General features: G+C 43.2%; 1 protein-coding gene across 1 annotated transcript in view; it reads right to left on the bottom strand.

The window, feature by feature from the left end:
• Positions 1-9,971: 9,971 nt before the first annotated feature.
• The window catches only part of LOC135102474 (uncharacterized), a 9,089-nt gene continuing 1,560 nt past the window's right edge, over positions 9,972-17,500 (bottom strand). Inside the window, exons 5-11 of the mRNA XM_064007789.1 lie at positions 12,644-12,820; positions 12,487-12,497; positions 11,679-11,860; positions 11,514-11,572; positions 11,150-11,227; positions 10,854-11,030; positions 9,972-10,648 (exon numbers count right to left, since the gene is read on the bottom strand). Of these exons, the coding sequence (XP_063863859.1) occupies positions 10,401-10,648; positions 10,854-11,030; positions 11,150-11,227; positions 11,514-11,572; positions 11,679-11,860; positions 12,487-12,497; positions 12,644-12,820 (932 nt within the window). The 3' untranslated portion in view covers positions 9,972-10,400. The remainder of the gene's footprint in view (positions 10,649-10,853; positions 11,031-11,149; positions 11,228-11,513; positions 11,573-11,678; positions 11,861-12,486; positions 12,498-12,643; positions 12,821-17,500) is intronic.

Here is a 17,500-nt window from a genome sequence, read left to right as displayed (position 1 = left end):
TTAGATTATTAGTAAAGGACAGACCGAGGAAGTTCAGTGAAGAATAGGTGACAGTTGAGTGTCACTGAAGAAGAAGGGATAGTTATGTGAAGGGTTGTGTCGAGTTAATAGATGGAGGAATCGAGTTTTTGAGGCATTGAACAATACTAAGTTTGCTCTTATTGCATACAAAACTTAAATGGGTAATACGATTTTAATTGGATGAAAGTTCAGGATGTTGGTGTTGCTGTATTGTTATGTAATAATAATTATATTGAGAGACTGTGTTAGGGAAAGTGGACTAACGAAAGCACGCACCATGTACTTTTTTTGTATTCTTTAACTTTGTTTACTGAACACTCTTGCCTCTTCACCCCATCTGCAACATCTGGCAGTTTCCCAGAGGCCAGTATTTCTTCTTTGTGCCACCGGCAAGGTTGTGTTTTCAGAAAAATAAGATGATGGCATCGGGAAAGTGATTTTTTTCTTTTCTGTAAACTCATTTCATTAAAAGGCGCATTAAGTATCTAGGTATAATATTAGAGGTAAGCCAGCGAATACTCAGTAGATGAAAGGAGAGATTAAAAAATGTTCAACTAACTACTAATGGAAGATTCAAAGAGAGAATCCATTGTGATGCAATTATCTCGCTTGGTAAAACTCCCTCATGTAGTCGTGGACATCCTTCTTAGACATCTCATCTCAAATGTGAATGGCTTCCTTTCTCCATCCTGTTTCACAAGCCAATAAAAAATCGTTGATAACATCATCATGCTCACGCTATTATTCCATCATATATTCTTTAACCTATGACATGCTCTCTATCTCATTCCAACACACTTTTAGGGGCTGTTTTACTTTATCATCTCTTATTGGTACGCCCGGCCATCTGAAACTGTCGACCTACTCACTCCCTCCTGGAATGAGATGTGCGTCCAGAACTTCTTTCACTCTTTCTGCCTATTTTCATATTCCATGATTTATCCTCGCTGTATACATCATATCTCCACGCCGCCACTTTCACTGCGTCATCGCTATACCTTAAATTTGGGAACTTCAAGCTCCTCACCTCCACACTTCCCTCCTGTTTTCCCTGTTTTTTTTCTTTTTCTTTTTTTTATGTAGGAGGGACACTGACCAAGGGCAACAAAAATCCGATAAAAAAAAAATGCCCACTGAAATGCCAATCCCATAAAAGGGTCCAAAGCGGTAGTCAAAAATTGAAGGATAAGTGTCTTGAAACCTCCCTCTTGAAGGAATTCAAGTCATAGGAAGGTGGAAATACAGAAGCAGGCAGGGAGTTCCAGAGTTTACCAGAGAAAGGGATGAATGACTGAGAATACTGGTTGACTCTTACGTTAGAGAGGTGGACAGAATAGAGGTGAGAGAAAGAAGAAAGTCTTGTGCAGCGAGGCCGCGGGAGGAGGGGAGGCATGCAGTTAGCAAGACCAGAAGAGCAGTTAGCATGAAAATAGCGGTAGAAGACAGCTAGAGATGCAACATTGCGGCGATGAGAGAGAGGCTGAAGACAGTCAATTAGAGGAGAGGAGTTGATGAGACGAAAAGCTTTTGATTCCACCCTGTCTAGAAGAGCAGTATGAGTGGAACCCCCCCAGACATGTGAACCATACTCCATACATGGATGGATGAGGCCCTTGTACAGAGTTAGCAGCTGGGGGGGGTGAGAAAAACTGGCGGAGACGTCTCAGAACACCTAACTTCATAGAAGCTGTTTTAGCTAGAGATGAGATGTGAAGTTTCCAGTTCAGATTATAAGTAAAGGACAGACCGAGGATGTTCAGTGTAGAAGAGGGGGACAGTTGAGTGTCATTGAAGAAGAGGGGATAGTTGTCTGGAAGGTTGTGTCGAGTTGATAGATGGAGGAATTGAGTTTTTGAGGCATTAAACAATACCAGGTTTGCTCTGCCCCAATCAGAAATTTTAGAAAGATCAGAAGTCAAGCGTTCTGTGGCTTCCCTGCGTGAAATGTTTACATCCTGAAGGGCTAGATGTCTATGAAAAGATGTGGAAAAGTGCAGGGTGGTATCATCAGCGTAGGAGTGGATAGGACAAGAAGTTTGGTTTAGAAGATCATTAATAAATAATAAGAAGAGAGTGGATGACAGGACGGAACTCTGAGGAACACCACTGTTAATATATTTAGGAGAACAGTGACCGTCTACCACAGCAGCAATAGAACGATCAGAAAGGAAACTTGAGATGAAGTTACAGAGAGAAGGATAGAAGCCGTAGGAGGGTAGTTTGGAAATCAAAGCTTTGTGCCAGACTCTATCAAAGGCTTTTGATATGTCCAAGGCAACAGCAAAAGTTTCACCAAAATCTCTAAAAGAGGATGACCAAGGCTCAGTAAGGAAAGCCAGATCACCAGTAGAGCGGCCTTGGCGGAACCCATACTGGTGATCAGATAGAAGGTTGTGAAGCGATAGATGTTTAAGAATCTTCATGTTGAGGATAGATTCAAAAACTTTAGATAGGCAGGAAATTAAAGCAATAGGACGGTAGTTTGAGGGATTAGAACGGTCACCCTTTTTAGGAACAGGTTGAATGTAGGCAAACTTCCAGCAAGAAGGAAAGGTAGATGTTGACAGACAGAGGTGAAAGAGTTTGACTAGGCAAGGTGCAAGCACGGAGGCACAGTTTCGGAGAACAATAGGAGGGACCCCATCAGGTCCATAAGCCTTCCGAGGGTTTAGTCCAGCAAGGGCATGGAAAACATTATTGCGAAGAATTTTAATAGGTGGCATGAAGTAGTCAGTGGGTGGAGGAGAGGGAGGAACAAGTCCAGAATCTTCCAAGGTAGAGTTTTTAGCAAAGGTTTGAGCGAAGAGTTCAGCTTTAGAAATAGATGTGATAGCAGTGGTGCCATCTGATTGAAATAGAGGAGGGAAAGAAGAAGAAGCAAAGTTATTGGAGATATTTTTGGCTAGATGCCAGAAGTCACGAGGGGAGTTAGATCTTGATAGGTTCTGACACTTTCTGTTAATGAAGGAGTTTTTGGCTAGTTGGAGAACAGACTTGGCATGGTTCCGGGCAGAAATATAAAGTGCATGAGATTCTGGTGATGGAAGGCTTAAGTACCTTTTGTGGGCCACCTCTCTATCATGTATAGCACGAGAACAAACTTTGTTAAACCAAGGTTTAGAAGGTTTAGGTCGAGAAAAAGAGTGAGGAATGTACGCCTCCATGCCAGACATTATCACCTCTTTTATGCGCTCAGCACACAAAGACGGGTCTCTGACATGGAAGCAGTAGTCATTCCAAGGAAAATCAGCAAAATACCTCCTCAGGTCCCCCCAACTAGCAGAGGCAAAACGCCAGAGGTACCTTCGCTTAGGGGGATCCTGAGGAGGGATTGGAGTGATAGGACAAGATACAGAGATGAGATTGTGATTTTTTTTTTTTTTTTTTTTTTTTTTTTATGTAGGAAGGATACTGGCCAAGGGCAACAAAAATCTAATAAAAAAAAATGCCCACTGAAATGCCAGTCCCTAAAAGGGTCAAAGCAGTGGTCAAAAATTGGTGGATAAGTGTCTTGAAACCTCCCTCTTGAAGGAATTCAAGTCATAGGAAGGTGGAAATACAGAAGCAGGCAAGGAGTTCCAGAGTTTACCAGAGAAAGGGATGAATGATTGAGAATACTGGTTAACTCTTGCGTTAGAGAGGTGGACAGAATAGGAGTGAGAGAAAGAAGAAAGTCTTGTGCAGCGAGGCCGCGGAAGGAGTGGAGGCATGCAGTTAGCAAGATCAGAAGAGCAGTTAGCATGAAAATAGCGGTAGAAGACAGCAAGAGATGCAACATTGCGGCGGTGAGAGAGAGGCTGAAGACAGTCAGTTAGAGGAGAGGAGTTGATGAGACGAAAAGCTTTTGATTCCACCCTGTCTAGAACAGCAGTATGAGTGGAACCCCCCCAGACATGTGAAGCATACTCCATACATGGACGGATAAGGCCCTTGTACAGAGTTAGCAGCTGGGGGGGTGAGAAAAACTGGCGGAGACGTCTCAGAACACCTAACTTCATAGAAGCCGTTTTAGCTAGAGATGAGATGTGAAGTTTCCAGTTCAGATTATAAGTAAAGGACAGACCGAGGATGTTCAGTGTAGAAGAGGGGGACAGTTGAGTGTCATTGAAGAAGAGGGGATAGTTGTCTGGAAGATTGTGTCGAGTTGATAGATGGAGGAATTGAGTTTTTGAGGCATTGAACAATACCAAGTTTGCTCTGCCCCAATCAGAAATTTTAGAAAGATCAGAAGTCAGGCGTTCTGTGGCTTCCCTGCGTGATATGTTTACCTCCTGAAGGGTTGGACGTCTATGAAAAGACGTGGAAAAGTGCAGGGTGGTATCATCAGCATAGGAGTGGATAGGACAAGAAGTTTGGTTTAGAAGATCATTAATGAATAATAAGAAGAGAGTGGGTGACAGGACAGAACCCTGAGGAACACCACAGTTAATAGATTTAGGAGAAGAACAATGACCGTCTACCACAGCAGCAATAGAACGGTCAGAAAGGAAACTTGAGATGAAGTTACAGAGAGAAGGATAGAAACCGTAGGAGGGTAGTTTGGAAATCAAAGCTTTGTGCCAGACTCTATCAAAGGCTTTTGATATGTCCAAGGCAACAGCAAAAGTTTCACCAAAGTCTCTAAAAGAGGATGACCAAGACTCAGTAAGGAAAGCCAGAAGATCACCAGTAGAGCGTCCTTGACGGAACCCATACTGGCGATCAGATAGAAGGTTGTGAAGTGATAGATGTTTAAGAATCTTCCTGTTGAGGATAGATTCAAAAACTTTAGATAAGCAGGAAATTAAAGCAATAGGACGGTAGTTTGAGGGATTAGAGCGGTCACCCTTTTTAGGAACAGGTTGAATGTAGGCAAACTTCCAGCAAGAAGGAAAGGTAGATGTTGACAGACAGAGCTGAAAGAGTTTGACTAGGCAAGGTGCAAGCACGGAGGCACAGTTTCGGAGAACAATAGGAGGGACCCCATCAGGTCCATAAGCCTTCTGAGGGTTTAGGCCAGCGAGGGCATGGAAAACATCATTACGAAGAATTTTAATACGAGGCATGAAGTAGTCAGAGGGTGGAGGAGAGGGAGGAACAAGCCCAGAATCATCCAAGGTAGAGTTTTTAGCAAAGGTTTGAGCAAAGAGTTCAGCTTTAGAAATAGATGTGATAGCAGTGGTGCCATCTGGTTGAAGTAGAGGAGGGAAAGAAGAAGAAGCAAAGTTATTGGAGATATTTTTGGCTAGATGCCAGAAATCACGAGGGGAGTTAGATCTTGAAAGGTTTTGACATTTTCTGTTAATGAAGGAGTTTTTGGCTAGTTGGAGAACAGACTTGGCATGGTTCCGGGCAGAAATATAAAGTGCATGAGATTCTGGTGAAGGAAGGCTTAAGTACCTTTTGTGGGCCACCTCTCTATCATGTATAGCACGAGAACAAGCTGTGTTAAACCAAGGTTTAGAAGGTTTAGGACGAGAAAAAGAGTGAGGAATGTACGCCTCCATGCCAGACACTATCACCTCTGTTATGCGCTCAGCACACAAAGACGGGTCTCTGACACGGAAGCAGTAGTCATTCCAAGGAAAATCAGCAAAATACCGCCTCAGGTCCCCCCAACTAGCAGAGGCAAAACGCCAGAGGCACCTTCGCTTAGGGGGATCCTGAGGAGGGATTGGAGTGATAGGACAAGATAAAGATATGAGATTGTGATCGGAGGAGCCCAACGGAGAAGAAAGGGTGACAGCATAAGCAGAAGGATTAGAGGTCAGGAAAAGGTCAAGAATGTTGGGCGTATCTCCAAGACGGTCAGGAATACGAGTAGGGTGTTGCACCAATTGCTCTAGGTCATGGAGGATAGCAAAGTTGTAGGCTAGTTCACCAGGATGGTCAGTGAAGGGAGAGGAAAGCCAAAGCTGGTGGTGAACATTGAAGTCTCCAAGAATGGAGATCTCTGCAAAAGGGAAGAGGGTCAGAATGTGCTCCACTTTGGAAGTTAAGTAGTCAAAGAATTTCTTATAGTCAGAGGAGTTAGGAGAGAGGTATACAGCACAGATAAATTTAGTATGAGAATGACTCTGTAGTCGAAGCCAGATGGTGGAAAACTCGGAAGATTCAAGAGCGTGGGCACGAGAGCAGGTTAAGTCATTGCGCACATAAACGCAGCATCCAGCTTTGGATCGAAAATGAGGATAGAGAAAGTAGGAGGGAACAGAAAAGGGGCTATTGTCAGTTGCCTCAGACACCTGAGTTTCAGTGAGGAAAAGAAGATGAGGTTTAGAAGAGGAGAGGTGGTGTTCTACAGATTGAAAATTAGATCTTAGACCGCGAATGTTGCAGAAGTTAATGAAGAAAAAGTTGAGGGGGGGTGTCAAGACACTTACGGTCGTCGACGGAAAGGCAGTCCGACCTGGGGACATTTATGGTCCCCTCCCCAGATGGGGACTCCGAGGCTGGTGTAGGAGTCGCCATGATTTTAAAATTTTTTGAGTGAAGGGTGTGTGTGTTATTAGGTGCTTGTAGTTTTGTGTGGAGGAAGAGAGTTGTCTTTAGAGGGCAGGCTGTGACTGTGATTGGAGGAGCCCAACGGAGAAGAAAGGGTGACAGCATAAGCAGAAGGATTAGAGGTCAGGAAAAGGTCAAGAATGTTGGGCGTATCTCCAAGACGGTCAGGAATACGAGTAGGGTGTTGCACCAATTGCTCTAGATCATGGAGGATAGCAAAGTTGAAGGCTAATTCACCAGGATGGTCACTGAAGGGAGAGGAAAGCCAAAGCTGGTGGTGAACATTGAAGTCTCCAAGAATGGAGATCTCTGCAAAAGGGAAGAGGGTCAGGATGTGCTCCACTTTGGAAGTTAAGTAGTCAAAGAATTTCTTATAGTCAGAGAAGTTAGGTGAGAGGTATACAGCACAGATAAATTTAGTTTGAGAGTGACTCTGTAGTCGTAGCCAGATGGTGGAAAACTCGGAAGATTCAAGAGCGTGGGCACGAGAGCAGGTTGTCATTGCGCACATAAACGCAGCATCCAGCTTTGGATCGAAAATAAGGATAAAGAAAGTAGGAGGGAACAGAAAGGGGACTACTGTCAGTTGCCTCAGACACCTGAGTTTCAGTGAGGAAAAGAAGATGAGGTTTAGAAGAGGAGAGGTGGTGTTCTACAGATTGAAAATTAGATCTTAGACCGCGAATGTTGCAGAAGTTAGTGAAGAAAAAGTTGAGGGGGGGTGTCAAGACATTTAGGGTCGTCGACAGAAAGGCAGTCCGACCTGGGGACATTTATGGTCCCCTCCCCAGATGGGGACTCCGAGGCTGGTGTAGGAGTCGCCATGATGATTTTAAAATTTTTAAGTGACAGGTGTGTGTGTTATCAGGTGCTTGTAGTTTTGTGTGGAGGAAGAGAGTTGTCTTTAGAGGGCAGGCTGTGACTGCCCCCATGTGTTGTGAGACACAAAGGGAAACGTTCAGTGAGGTCACAGCTGAGTTTAATGATAAGTTCACAGCACCCCCTGAACAGTGCTTTAGACCTCACTGGGAGTAAGGCCCCTTTCACACAAGGCGTGAAATTCACGCCGTGTGAAAAATCACGCGGCGGGAAGTTCACGCCCAACCTAAGCGGACATACAAAATGCATACTTCTGTTCAGACATGGCAGTTTTTTCACGCGGCGTGAATTTCACGTCTGATGCCGAGTGTGTGTCTGCTAAAAACGAAGCGTGAAATTTCACGCCAAAGTTTAGCTTCCAATGGTGTTCAATGCTTTCTTTCACACTCGGCGTGTTTTGTCACGCCGCCACCTGGCAGTACAGTTCAGGCAGCGGGTAATGTGGACGTGTGCATCTCCCGTACTGAATGAAAATCTACAATAGGTAAAAGAATAATTAAAGTCATTTTTTATTGTTACTGAATGTGTACTTATGTAATAACAAATACATAAACATGCATGTGCACCCAGCAGCGCCTTCTTTTCTTTTTTTGCTGTCTTTTATACAACAAATATAAAAGGAGGGCTTTTTTTTCTTTACTCTGGGCAGCCATTTGTTCACCTGTTTTTACACACACTTGTGAGTTGTGACCACTCTCGGAGCACAGCAATGCAATAATGAAACAGAATTCCAGGAGTCAGGCGTGAAAAAAACCACCACGTGTGAACGATTGAGCGTGAACTTCCCGCCGCGTGATTTTTCACGGGGCGTGAATTTCACGCCTTGTGTGAAAGAGGCCTAATAATGATCGTTTCGGCAGGTGTCTACTGCCTCCTCCATGTACTTCCATGTTTCCACCATTACTCTTTCAAGATCAATGAATGAAATAAGCAGGGGAGAAGGACAAGCATGAATCATACCCCTTGTCATGAGATTATCTGTCACTATGCTTTTTCTTACTCTCACCGTTGCATTACCGTGTAGTTTCTTCGCCTCCCTCACCAGACCTTCCTCAAATTCCGCTGCACTCTCACCAGGCTTTCTCTTTTCACCGTGTCGAAGGCCGGTCTAGTTTCTCTGAAGACACAATATGTATCTTTAGCTTTTTCTCACCTTTTCCTTACTATCTAAATAAGTGTGAAGATGTGTTAGATTGTCGCTCTTCCATTCCTGAAACAAGTTTGCTCTTCTCCAAGTATTTCCTCTTGTCTTTGCTTCATTCTTAGCAAGCACCTTTTATGGATAAAAGAAGAAACTTAATGGTATATAGTTTACAGAATCTCTGGCATACTTCCCTATGAATGGAGATATTTCCGCTTGTTCCCAATCTTCCACTAATTTTTTTCTTCCTGTAGCTCCCTGACAAAGCTGCCACAGTCAACGCACAGCCATTTCACATCTGCTCCCAGCAACTCCTTTTCCACTCCACCCACACCTGACACTTCTTTCGTCTATTTTTGTCCTCATGAAGTTTGTTGTCTCCTTCAGGTTTCCATTTTCATCACGTTGCGGTGCCTTATCCCGGTCTTCATAATCTTCTCTCTATACTCGCTCAAATACTCAATACTCGCTCGCTCAAAGCTATTTCCACCTCCTTATTGGATACCCTCTCCCCTAAGCTGGCCTTTACTACTCTTGTGTTATTTTCAATTTCCCCGTCAACCTCCTCGTTGTCTCGTATAGTTTCCATGAATGACTTCCAAAATTTTCCTTGGAAGACTCACGCGCACCTGACTGTAGCTCAAGCTTCTCTGCTGTAAGAAATTAGATACCCACTTTCTGAATTTCTCAGAATTTCGACATGAACTTTTTCTTCTGGTGAATATTAAATTGATCACCATTCCAATATTACATTGCTTAAACCTTGAACCCTTATCGTTAGAGACAGAAAAAAAAAACTAAGAAAACGTGCTTCTAAATATTTCTAAACGAGAGAGAAAAAATTTAAGACCAAAATCGTGCCATCTTCAGTAAATGGCAAGGTACACGCGGCAATACAAGCACTCCAACGTTTGAGTTAAAGACGAGTGGAGGCGTTGTAGTGTGGCGTGGTTGGTCACATTTCTTACTGTGTTGTTCCTGCTCGTCATCCTGGAGACTCATCCCTTCACTGACTGTCCAGCGCTGTCCCTTCCACTAAATGCTGGCGTCACGAGGTTGTCCGGACGCCTTGCTTCAGGTGGTCCTCGGCTGGCTGGGTCCTTAATGCTCTGCGACGTGGAGACAACGGCTCTCCTCTCCCCCATAGCAAGGAGAAGGGAAACACACACACACACACACACACACATATTCTCTCTCTCTCTCTCTCTCTCTCTCTCTCTCTCTCTCTCTCTCTCTCTCTCTCTCTCTCTCTCTCTCTCTCTCCTCTCTCCTCTCTCTCTCTCTTCTCTCTCTCTCTCTCTCTCTCTCTCTCTCTCCTCTCTCTCTCTCTCTCTCTCTCTCTCTCTCTCTCTCTCTCTCTCTCCTCTCTCTCTCTCTTTCAAAATATCTATTAGTTTTGCGGCACGAAGTTCCAGTAACTCGAAGAGAGAATATGGAAATGGAATAGGTTTCTGAATGGCATTTATTATTTACACCAAACACCGAGGCTGTAATGCCTTAATGGACGCCTTACTGGACATATGATGGAGTTGCCTTTCAGTGCCAGGAAACAAAACATAAGACAAGCATACTTTGATGTGCCTCGGATAAAGACAGACGTATATGATATATTGTTCCAGAAATCAGTACATATTCTTAAAACGTTTCGATTACTTGTTTGTGACTGTCGAGCCTTGTCACGAGGGTCATTGCTTGGAATCGACATTGGAAGGAATGAGAGGGAAGGAGAGGCAGTGCAGAGACATGTACTCTGCCTCACGGTCTCGGAGTGAAAAATATAAAAAAACCAAGCATCGCTGTGTTAGGTTGCTACAGTTTCTCATCATAGTTGTTGACACAGTAAATGTCACGACTATACATAATGTAAATGTTTTTACTACATCTTTTCACAAATTGGACACTTTGTGTGACTCTTGCAGTCGTAATCATTGAAGTAGTAGTGCAGATTTACATCGAGTACAGCACAGTTTTGTTCTCTTCCTCCTGCAGGCATCTGTATATTGTCACCTCCATAGTTGGCCCAGAAGGGCGTGCCCATCTTGACTGGCGTCCCGTCTGTCCACGTCCAGAGGCCTTCCTGCTCCAGGTCAGACGCGCCGATCCAAAAGTTAATTTTGGGCAGATCTAGCGACAAACAATCGTATTATGATTCATATCATGATGATGAACATATGTGAAAGTAAATATGTATCTGTCTTTTTAATTATATCGTATATGTTTTCAGAGGAAAGTTTATGAATCTAGTGACGAACAAAGGTATTTTGACAGTATTGCGAGACTATGAGTCACAGTCATACACAAATTCCAAATGATCGCGTCGCACACTTACCCAAGACGCGTATGTACGCAAGTATGTCTTCGTAAAATTGTACATCCCCAAGATTGATCAAGTCTCCCCCAAGGTCCTGGCAGAACTGTTGCATTTCCCTCCAGGTGCCGGTGACACTGTGGTCGAGGTGCACGCAGTGGCCCCCCACCTCCGTGAAGGGGCTCTGGCACTCCACCTCTGCGGAGCAAAGAGACTTGTATTGTTTTGTTGCTTTGTCATTCGCCATCAGCCTAATTTGACCAGACTTACTATGAATTTCAAAATACACACTCGTGCACACCCGAGCAGAAACACACCTCTGCACCTTGAGTACGGAGGTTCTGACTCACCAGTTGAAGTGGCGTGGCCCATCACTGCGGACACGACCACGCTTCCTGTGGAGACAGAGCTGCGTTATGTAGAGAGCATAGCGGCATAGGTAGTTGTTTGTTACAGCTTATCTGTGAGTGAAGCACGTGACCTGAACCATGCATGGCGCAGGGAACAACTTCTTGATTTGAGCACAAACAGTTTATGTATTGACGCGTCTATGTCTGTCAAAAGATATAATCTCGAAGTACGAGTTTGATTTATCCGTTTATATATTCATTATTATTCTTATTGAATAAGCCCCTTCAGACTGAGCTTTACTTCAAAGCGCGCCAAGGGCCTGTGACTCACCGGCCAGCATCAGGAACACGCCGTGGGTCGCGACGCCTCTATCATGTGGTGACATTGTGCTGTGTTATCTGGTGATGGAGCAAGTGTGGCAGGTTAGGTAAGCTTTCCTGTATATATGCAGAGGACGCCGTGTTCACCTTTGTCCCTTTTATTGTGTATCAGTACGGCGTCACCGTCACCGTACCATCTACACCGTAAGCCAAGACTCTAACACCCCCTTCTGTGCTCACATCTAGCTGCCGATGAGCTGTTACAGGGGCTTTATTTGAATTCAATAGGCCGCAGGAATGTTGATTTTTGCACATCCTGGGAGTGTGCAGCCACACTGGAGGATGCTTGTGGGAATGCTGCGTTACAGAACGTCATGGGCTCTCCAAAATTTGCGTAAATTTTCTCGACATGAAAAGAGGGTGCAGACGTATATTTAGAAGTATATTTAGAGGTAAAATTAATAACGCTTTTTTTTTTTCAGGGCGTTGATGACTGAAGGGCAGATGAAGTGATCAGCTTCCTCCTGGGAAAGGTAAATGTAGTGGCCTTCAGTCGTATTGCGAACACTAAGTTCTTCATGAGAATAAGACCTTGTAGGCAAATAAAACAAAACAAAACAATTTATAGAAATACTTGTAACAAAATGCAGAGTAACTTCCATCATAAATCCTGAAAGAAAAAAGAAAAAGAATACCATGGTAATAAAAAAATGATAATAATTAAAGTAATATATACACATATACAATAAGGTTACAACTTCACAAACTGGACATACAATTTTAATATCACAGATACAATGATTAAAATAGTAGTACCTATTACAATCAAGACAGGCGCAGTTATACCAGATCCCGTCATTCGGCGCCTATGTGTCGCCCCCAACGACGGCCCAGTAAGGTGTTCCCATCCTGACTGGCGTCCCGCCCATCCATAGCCACTGTCCTTCCTGTTGCAAGTCTATGGCGCCGATCTAGAAGTGAACCTTTGGCAGATCTGTGGGGGAAATATTGAACATGATTTCCCTTGTCTTAAAGAAAACTGTTTTACAAGTATATAAAGTTTATGAAAATCTATAACAGCGTTAATATCTTCTGACAGATGAGTTAGACAACGACAGCAATTTCCCGTGATAAACTCACTCAGATTATTCATGTACAAAATGAGGTCACCGTAGAACTGTAGACCAGCCAAATTGATCAGGTCACCCCCGAGCTCTTGGCAGTACTGTCGCATATCCTCCCAGGAGCCGGCGACAGTGTAGTCAAGGTGCACGCAGCGGCCTCCCACCGTCACGAAGGGACTCTGGCACTCTGTGTCTGAGACACCTAGGACTGTTACAGTAATGCTCTGTCACTGCCTCCTTGGAGACTTTTTTGCGTTGCAGTTGAAATACCACCAAGTAACTCCTAACATGACGCGTATGTTTTGTTTTTTTCCTTAAGCGTAGAAGAAAAACATGCAAGATGTAGTCATCATTTATTTTCATATGTTTTTTATAAATGGAGACAGATCAAGGTGTCTAAAACGCTCTCCTTAAGTGAACGATGAAAAAAAGAGGACTTGATAAAAATGTTCCTTCCTTAAAAGCAGAATTCATCAGTGAATGTTATTTTACGCACGTGCTAAGTCTGTTTGTTAGGAAAGTACATATTCAGATTATTATTATTTAACACTCACCAAGTCTAACTTAATTTTTAGTGTAGAAGAATCATAGCTTAGTTACACGGATACTCGCTGTGGAAAAGAAGATGAAAAGAGTTATTGATGGTGTCTGTGGTTCAGTGCATGGTAGTCCTTGGCAGCACCCGTGGCCTCCACTACAATCCCTCTTTGTTGTTTAAGAAAGCCACACAAGGTACAAGATTCTATGAGGGCACAGTCGCATCTTGTCTAACTGCTGACCCCCGACACTATTTCCTTTTCAAGTTGTTTCTCACCGCCAACACGTACTGGTGCCACGCATTGTTCCCATGAGCAGCCTCTGTTGATCATTCCGAGAACCGCCTGCCAACACACACAGACACACACACACACACACACACACACACACACACACACACACACACACACACACACACACACACACACACACACACACACACACACACACACACACACACACACACACACACACACACACACACACACACACACACACACACACACACACACACACACACACACACACACACACACACACGACTTACATACTGATGAGTTAACCTCCGTCGTCGCGCTCACAGACATGATTCCAAAAGAGACAAAAAGCTGAATTATGGCGAGCCGGCCTTGGCAGCCAGGGTGTGGAAACTGGACGAAAATCTGAAAACTCTCTCATTCCTCATTAACGTGCTGTCATCAGCATGCCAACATCTTGACATGATTAAGTCAGAAGAGATTGTTTTCAGTTTTCCATCACATCATCAGTGACAACTAAGAAACTTTGAACTTAGAGGGAATGTTTCATGCGTTTCTGCTCCACGCGGTTGAGGGTGGAGGTTAGGCAACTGACAGACAAGATTTGCTCTGCTGGTGGCGGTCACACAAGGAGCAGCCGGTAACCGTCGGACGCAGTATTCTGTGGACCACGATTACCCCCTGTCAGCAGCAAGTCTCCTCTTATTGGCTGTTCCTCGCCTGCCGCCTCTCATCGTCTTAATATTTGCACTGCCACAGTGGTTCTCATCCTGACGTACACGTGCTATATTCGTACTTGCCGGTGGTAGTCATCAATATATATATCTTTCAGAATACGTGGCTAAATAACAGTTCTCAAATGGCAGAAAGAGAAGTTTGAAATTTAGTAGTACGTTTCAGACAGCGTCTCAAACTAATTCCTACTTATTGGCGGCTTTGCGTAAACAGATTAATCCTGTAGTATAAAACAAATGATTAAACATTGTATATTATGAGCAACAGACCTTTAGTATTAGTGAGAGTTGCATTAACCCTGCAAGAAATGTTCGAACACTTCCAGAACATTATTTTTTCTAACTAGTATATAACCCAAGCAACACTCGTATTAACTCCATAGTGTTGTGAAGTACTGTATTTTATCAGGTATACAGGTATACAGGACGAAGAATAAGGATACTATAGGTCCATTAAAGGCAGCAGATGAGGAGCTGGTTAGTTTTGGGGAGGAAATTAGTAAAATTCTGAATGAGTATTTTTTAACTGTCTTCACCCAGGAAAACATGCAGGATATGCCAAATAGTGAACAGATGTTTAGAGCAGATGAGAATGAGAAGCTGACAGATATTTCCATAACTAAGGAGATAGTGGAACAGGAGATGGATAGGCTAAAAAAGTTCAAGACACCAGGACCATATGAAATATATTCCAGAGTACTTAAGGAATGCAAAGAGGTTATTAGTGAGCCGTTAGTTTCTATCTATCTTTAGGAAATCACTTGAGTCAGGTGAGGTACCAGTAATGTGGAGGCAGGCTAATGTAGTACCCATCTTTAAGAAAGGAGATAAAACTTTAGCGTCTAACTATAGACCTGTCAGCTTAACTTCAGTTATAGGTAAAATATTAGAGTCAATAATAGCGAGGAACATTATGGAACATTTAGACAAGCATAACTTGATAAATCAGTCACAGCATGGCTTCACGAAGGGGGAAGTCTTGCCTGACAAACTTGTTAAGTCTTTACAGTAAAGTGTACGAGATAGTAGATAATGGTGATAGTTATGATATCTTATATCTGGACTTTAGTAAAGCATTTGACAAGGCACCCCATCAAAGGCTCCTGAGAAAGGTTAGGGCACACGGGATAGATGGGAAGGTGTTAGGCTGGATAGGGTCATGGCTTAGCGACAGGCGACAAAGAGTTTTAATAATAAACGGCTCGAAATCCGAGTGGGGTCATGTAATTAGTGGGGTGCCACAAGGATCAGTATTAGGGAAGTTGTTATTTCTACTATATATCAGTGACTTAGATAGTGGAATTAGTAGTGATGTTAGTAAATTTGCGGATGACACAAAGATAGGTAGATTAATTAGGTTAGAATCGGATGCCATCGCCTTGGTGGCAGATTTAGATAGGATGAATGAATGGACGGACAGATGGCAAATGCAATTTAATATCAACAAATGCAAAGTACTTAGCGTAGGTAGAGGAAACCCACACAGTAGGTACACAATAAACAACGAAGCTCTGGTAGGTACAGGGTACGAGAAAGATTTAGGAGTTCTAGCTAGCTCTGAACTCCGTCTAGGAAAACAATGCATAGAGTCCAGAAACAGGACAAATAGGGTATTAGGATTCATTTTTTAGGACTGTTAAAAGTAGAGGGCCGGAAGTAATATTAAAGTTATACTTGGCGCTGTTCAGACCTCATCTAGACTACGCTGTGCAGTTCTGGTCCCCACATTACAGGAAAGATGTAGGTCTATTAGAATCAGTACAGAGGAGAATGACTAAAAAGATACAGGGGATGAGGAGTACTCCTTACGAGGCGAGACTGAAGCTGTTAAATTTACATTCTTTAAAGAGGCGTAGGTTAAGAGGGGTCCTGATAGAAGTCTTTAAGTGGTATAAGGGTTATAACAACCAAAATTCTTAGGATCAGCAAGCTGGATAGAACAAGAAATAACAGGTTCAAGCTTGAAAAATTTAGGTTTAGGAAGGAGATATGAAGAAACTGGTTCTCAAATAGAGTGGTAGATGAGTGGAACGGGAGTTTTAAGAGAAGATTACACAGGTCTATGGAAGGGGATAATAGATGGAAATAGGTAGGTATACTTCATACAGGGACTGCCACGTGTAAGCCTGGTCGCTTCTTGCAGCTTCCCTTATTTCTTATGTCCTTATGTTTTATGCATGGCGAACACACCAGCAGTCCGCCCTCCACTGGAAATCTCTCACACTGGTGTCAGTGTGTGGCGATGGAAGCATTGCGATTCACTGGAAATGGTTTGTTGGATGGGTGTGTCACGTCATGAAGAAAGATACAAAACAGTCCTCACCCAGCAGGAGCGGCTCGTAGCGGATCATACTCTCGGAAATGGTGCTTCTAATATGTAAAGTGTATTATTATTATTATTATTATTATTATTATTATTATTATTATTAGTAGTAGTAGTAGTAGTAGTAGTAGTAGTAGTAGTAGTAGTAGTAGTAGTAGTAGTAGTAGTAGTTGTTGTTGTTGTTGTTGTTGTTGTTGCTGTTGTTTGTTGGTGGTGGTGGTGCTATTTTTTGTTGGTGGTGGTGGCGGCGTGCTGTTGTTGTTGCTGTAGGTCTGTGGTGGTGGTGATGCTGGTACTAAAACAAAACATGACTTTAAACGACTCCCCTTATTATATACCTTCCTCGCCTCTTCTTCACCTTCGCCCTAGATTTATTTATTTATTTTTTTTATTCTCTATCAAAATTTACTTTTATCTTTTTTTTATTTTATTTTTATTCTTATCTCCTCCCTCCTTCACTCCCCAGCTGACGAATTTCACGTGCGTTATCAGGACGGAAAAAATAAAGTTAAAAAAAAAAAAGTGTCACTGGGTTAGATGTCTCAGAGAAAAGTGTGGTGATGTGTGAACAACTCCAGGAGGATTCACTAAAAAATCATCTTTGAATCATCTGTTACTTTTTTTTCGTTTCATGGTCTCCCCGCTCTCTCTCTCTCTCTCTCTCTCTCTCTCTCTCTCTCTCTCTCTCTCTCTCTCTCTCTCTCTCTCTCTCTCTCTCTCTCTCTCTCTCTCTCTCTCTCTCTCTCTCTCTCTCTCTCTCTCTCTCTCTCTCTCTCTCTCTCTCTCTCTCTCTCTCTCTCTCTCTATCTTTTATTTTCTTGCCGAAACAATCTTCTTTTACAAAATCGTCATATTTTGAGAGGTTTTCGTTAGAACAGCTGCTCTTTACACCTGAAACCGTGAATCCCAAGCATGTCAACAGTTAGACAGACTCAGATATGCCAGTGCAGGATGCCACAAGCGGCAGTGACTGCAGAGCAGCCAGCCTGGGCCTCCACTCTGCAGCCACTGGAACCGGGGTA

This window comes from Scylla paramamosain, chromosome 7, assembly GCF_035594125.1.
Source record: "Scylla paramamosain isolate STU-SP2022 chromosome 7, ASM3559412v1, whole genome shotgun sequence".
NCBI lineage: Eukaryota > Metazoa > Arthropoda > Malacostraca > Decapoda > Portunidae > Scylla > Scylla paramamosain.
Note: the sequence above shows the minus strand (reverse complement) of the source record. Positions and strands in the feature narration are given on the sequence as shown.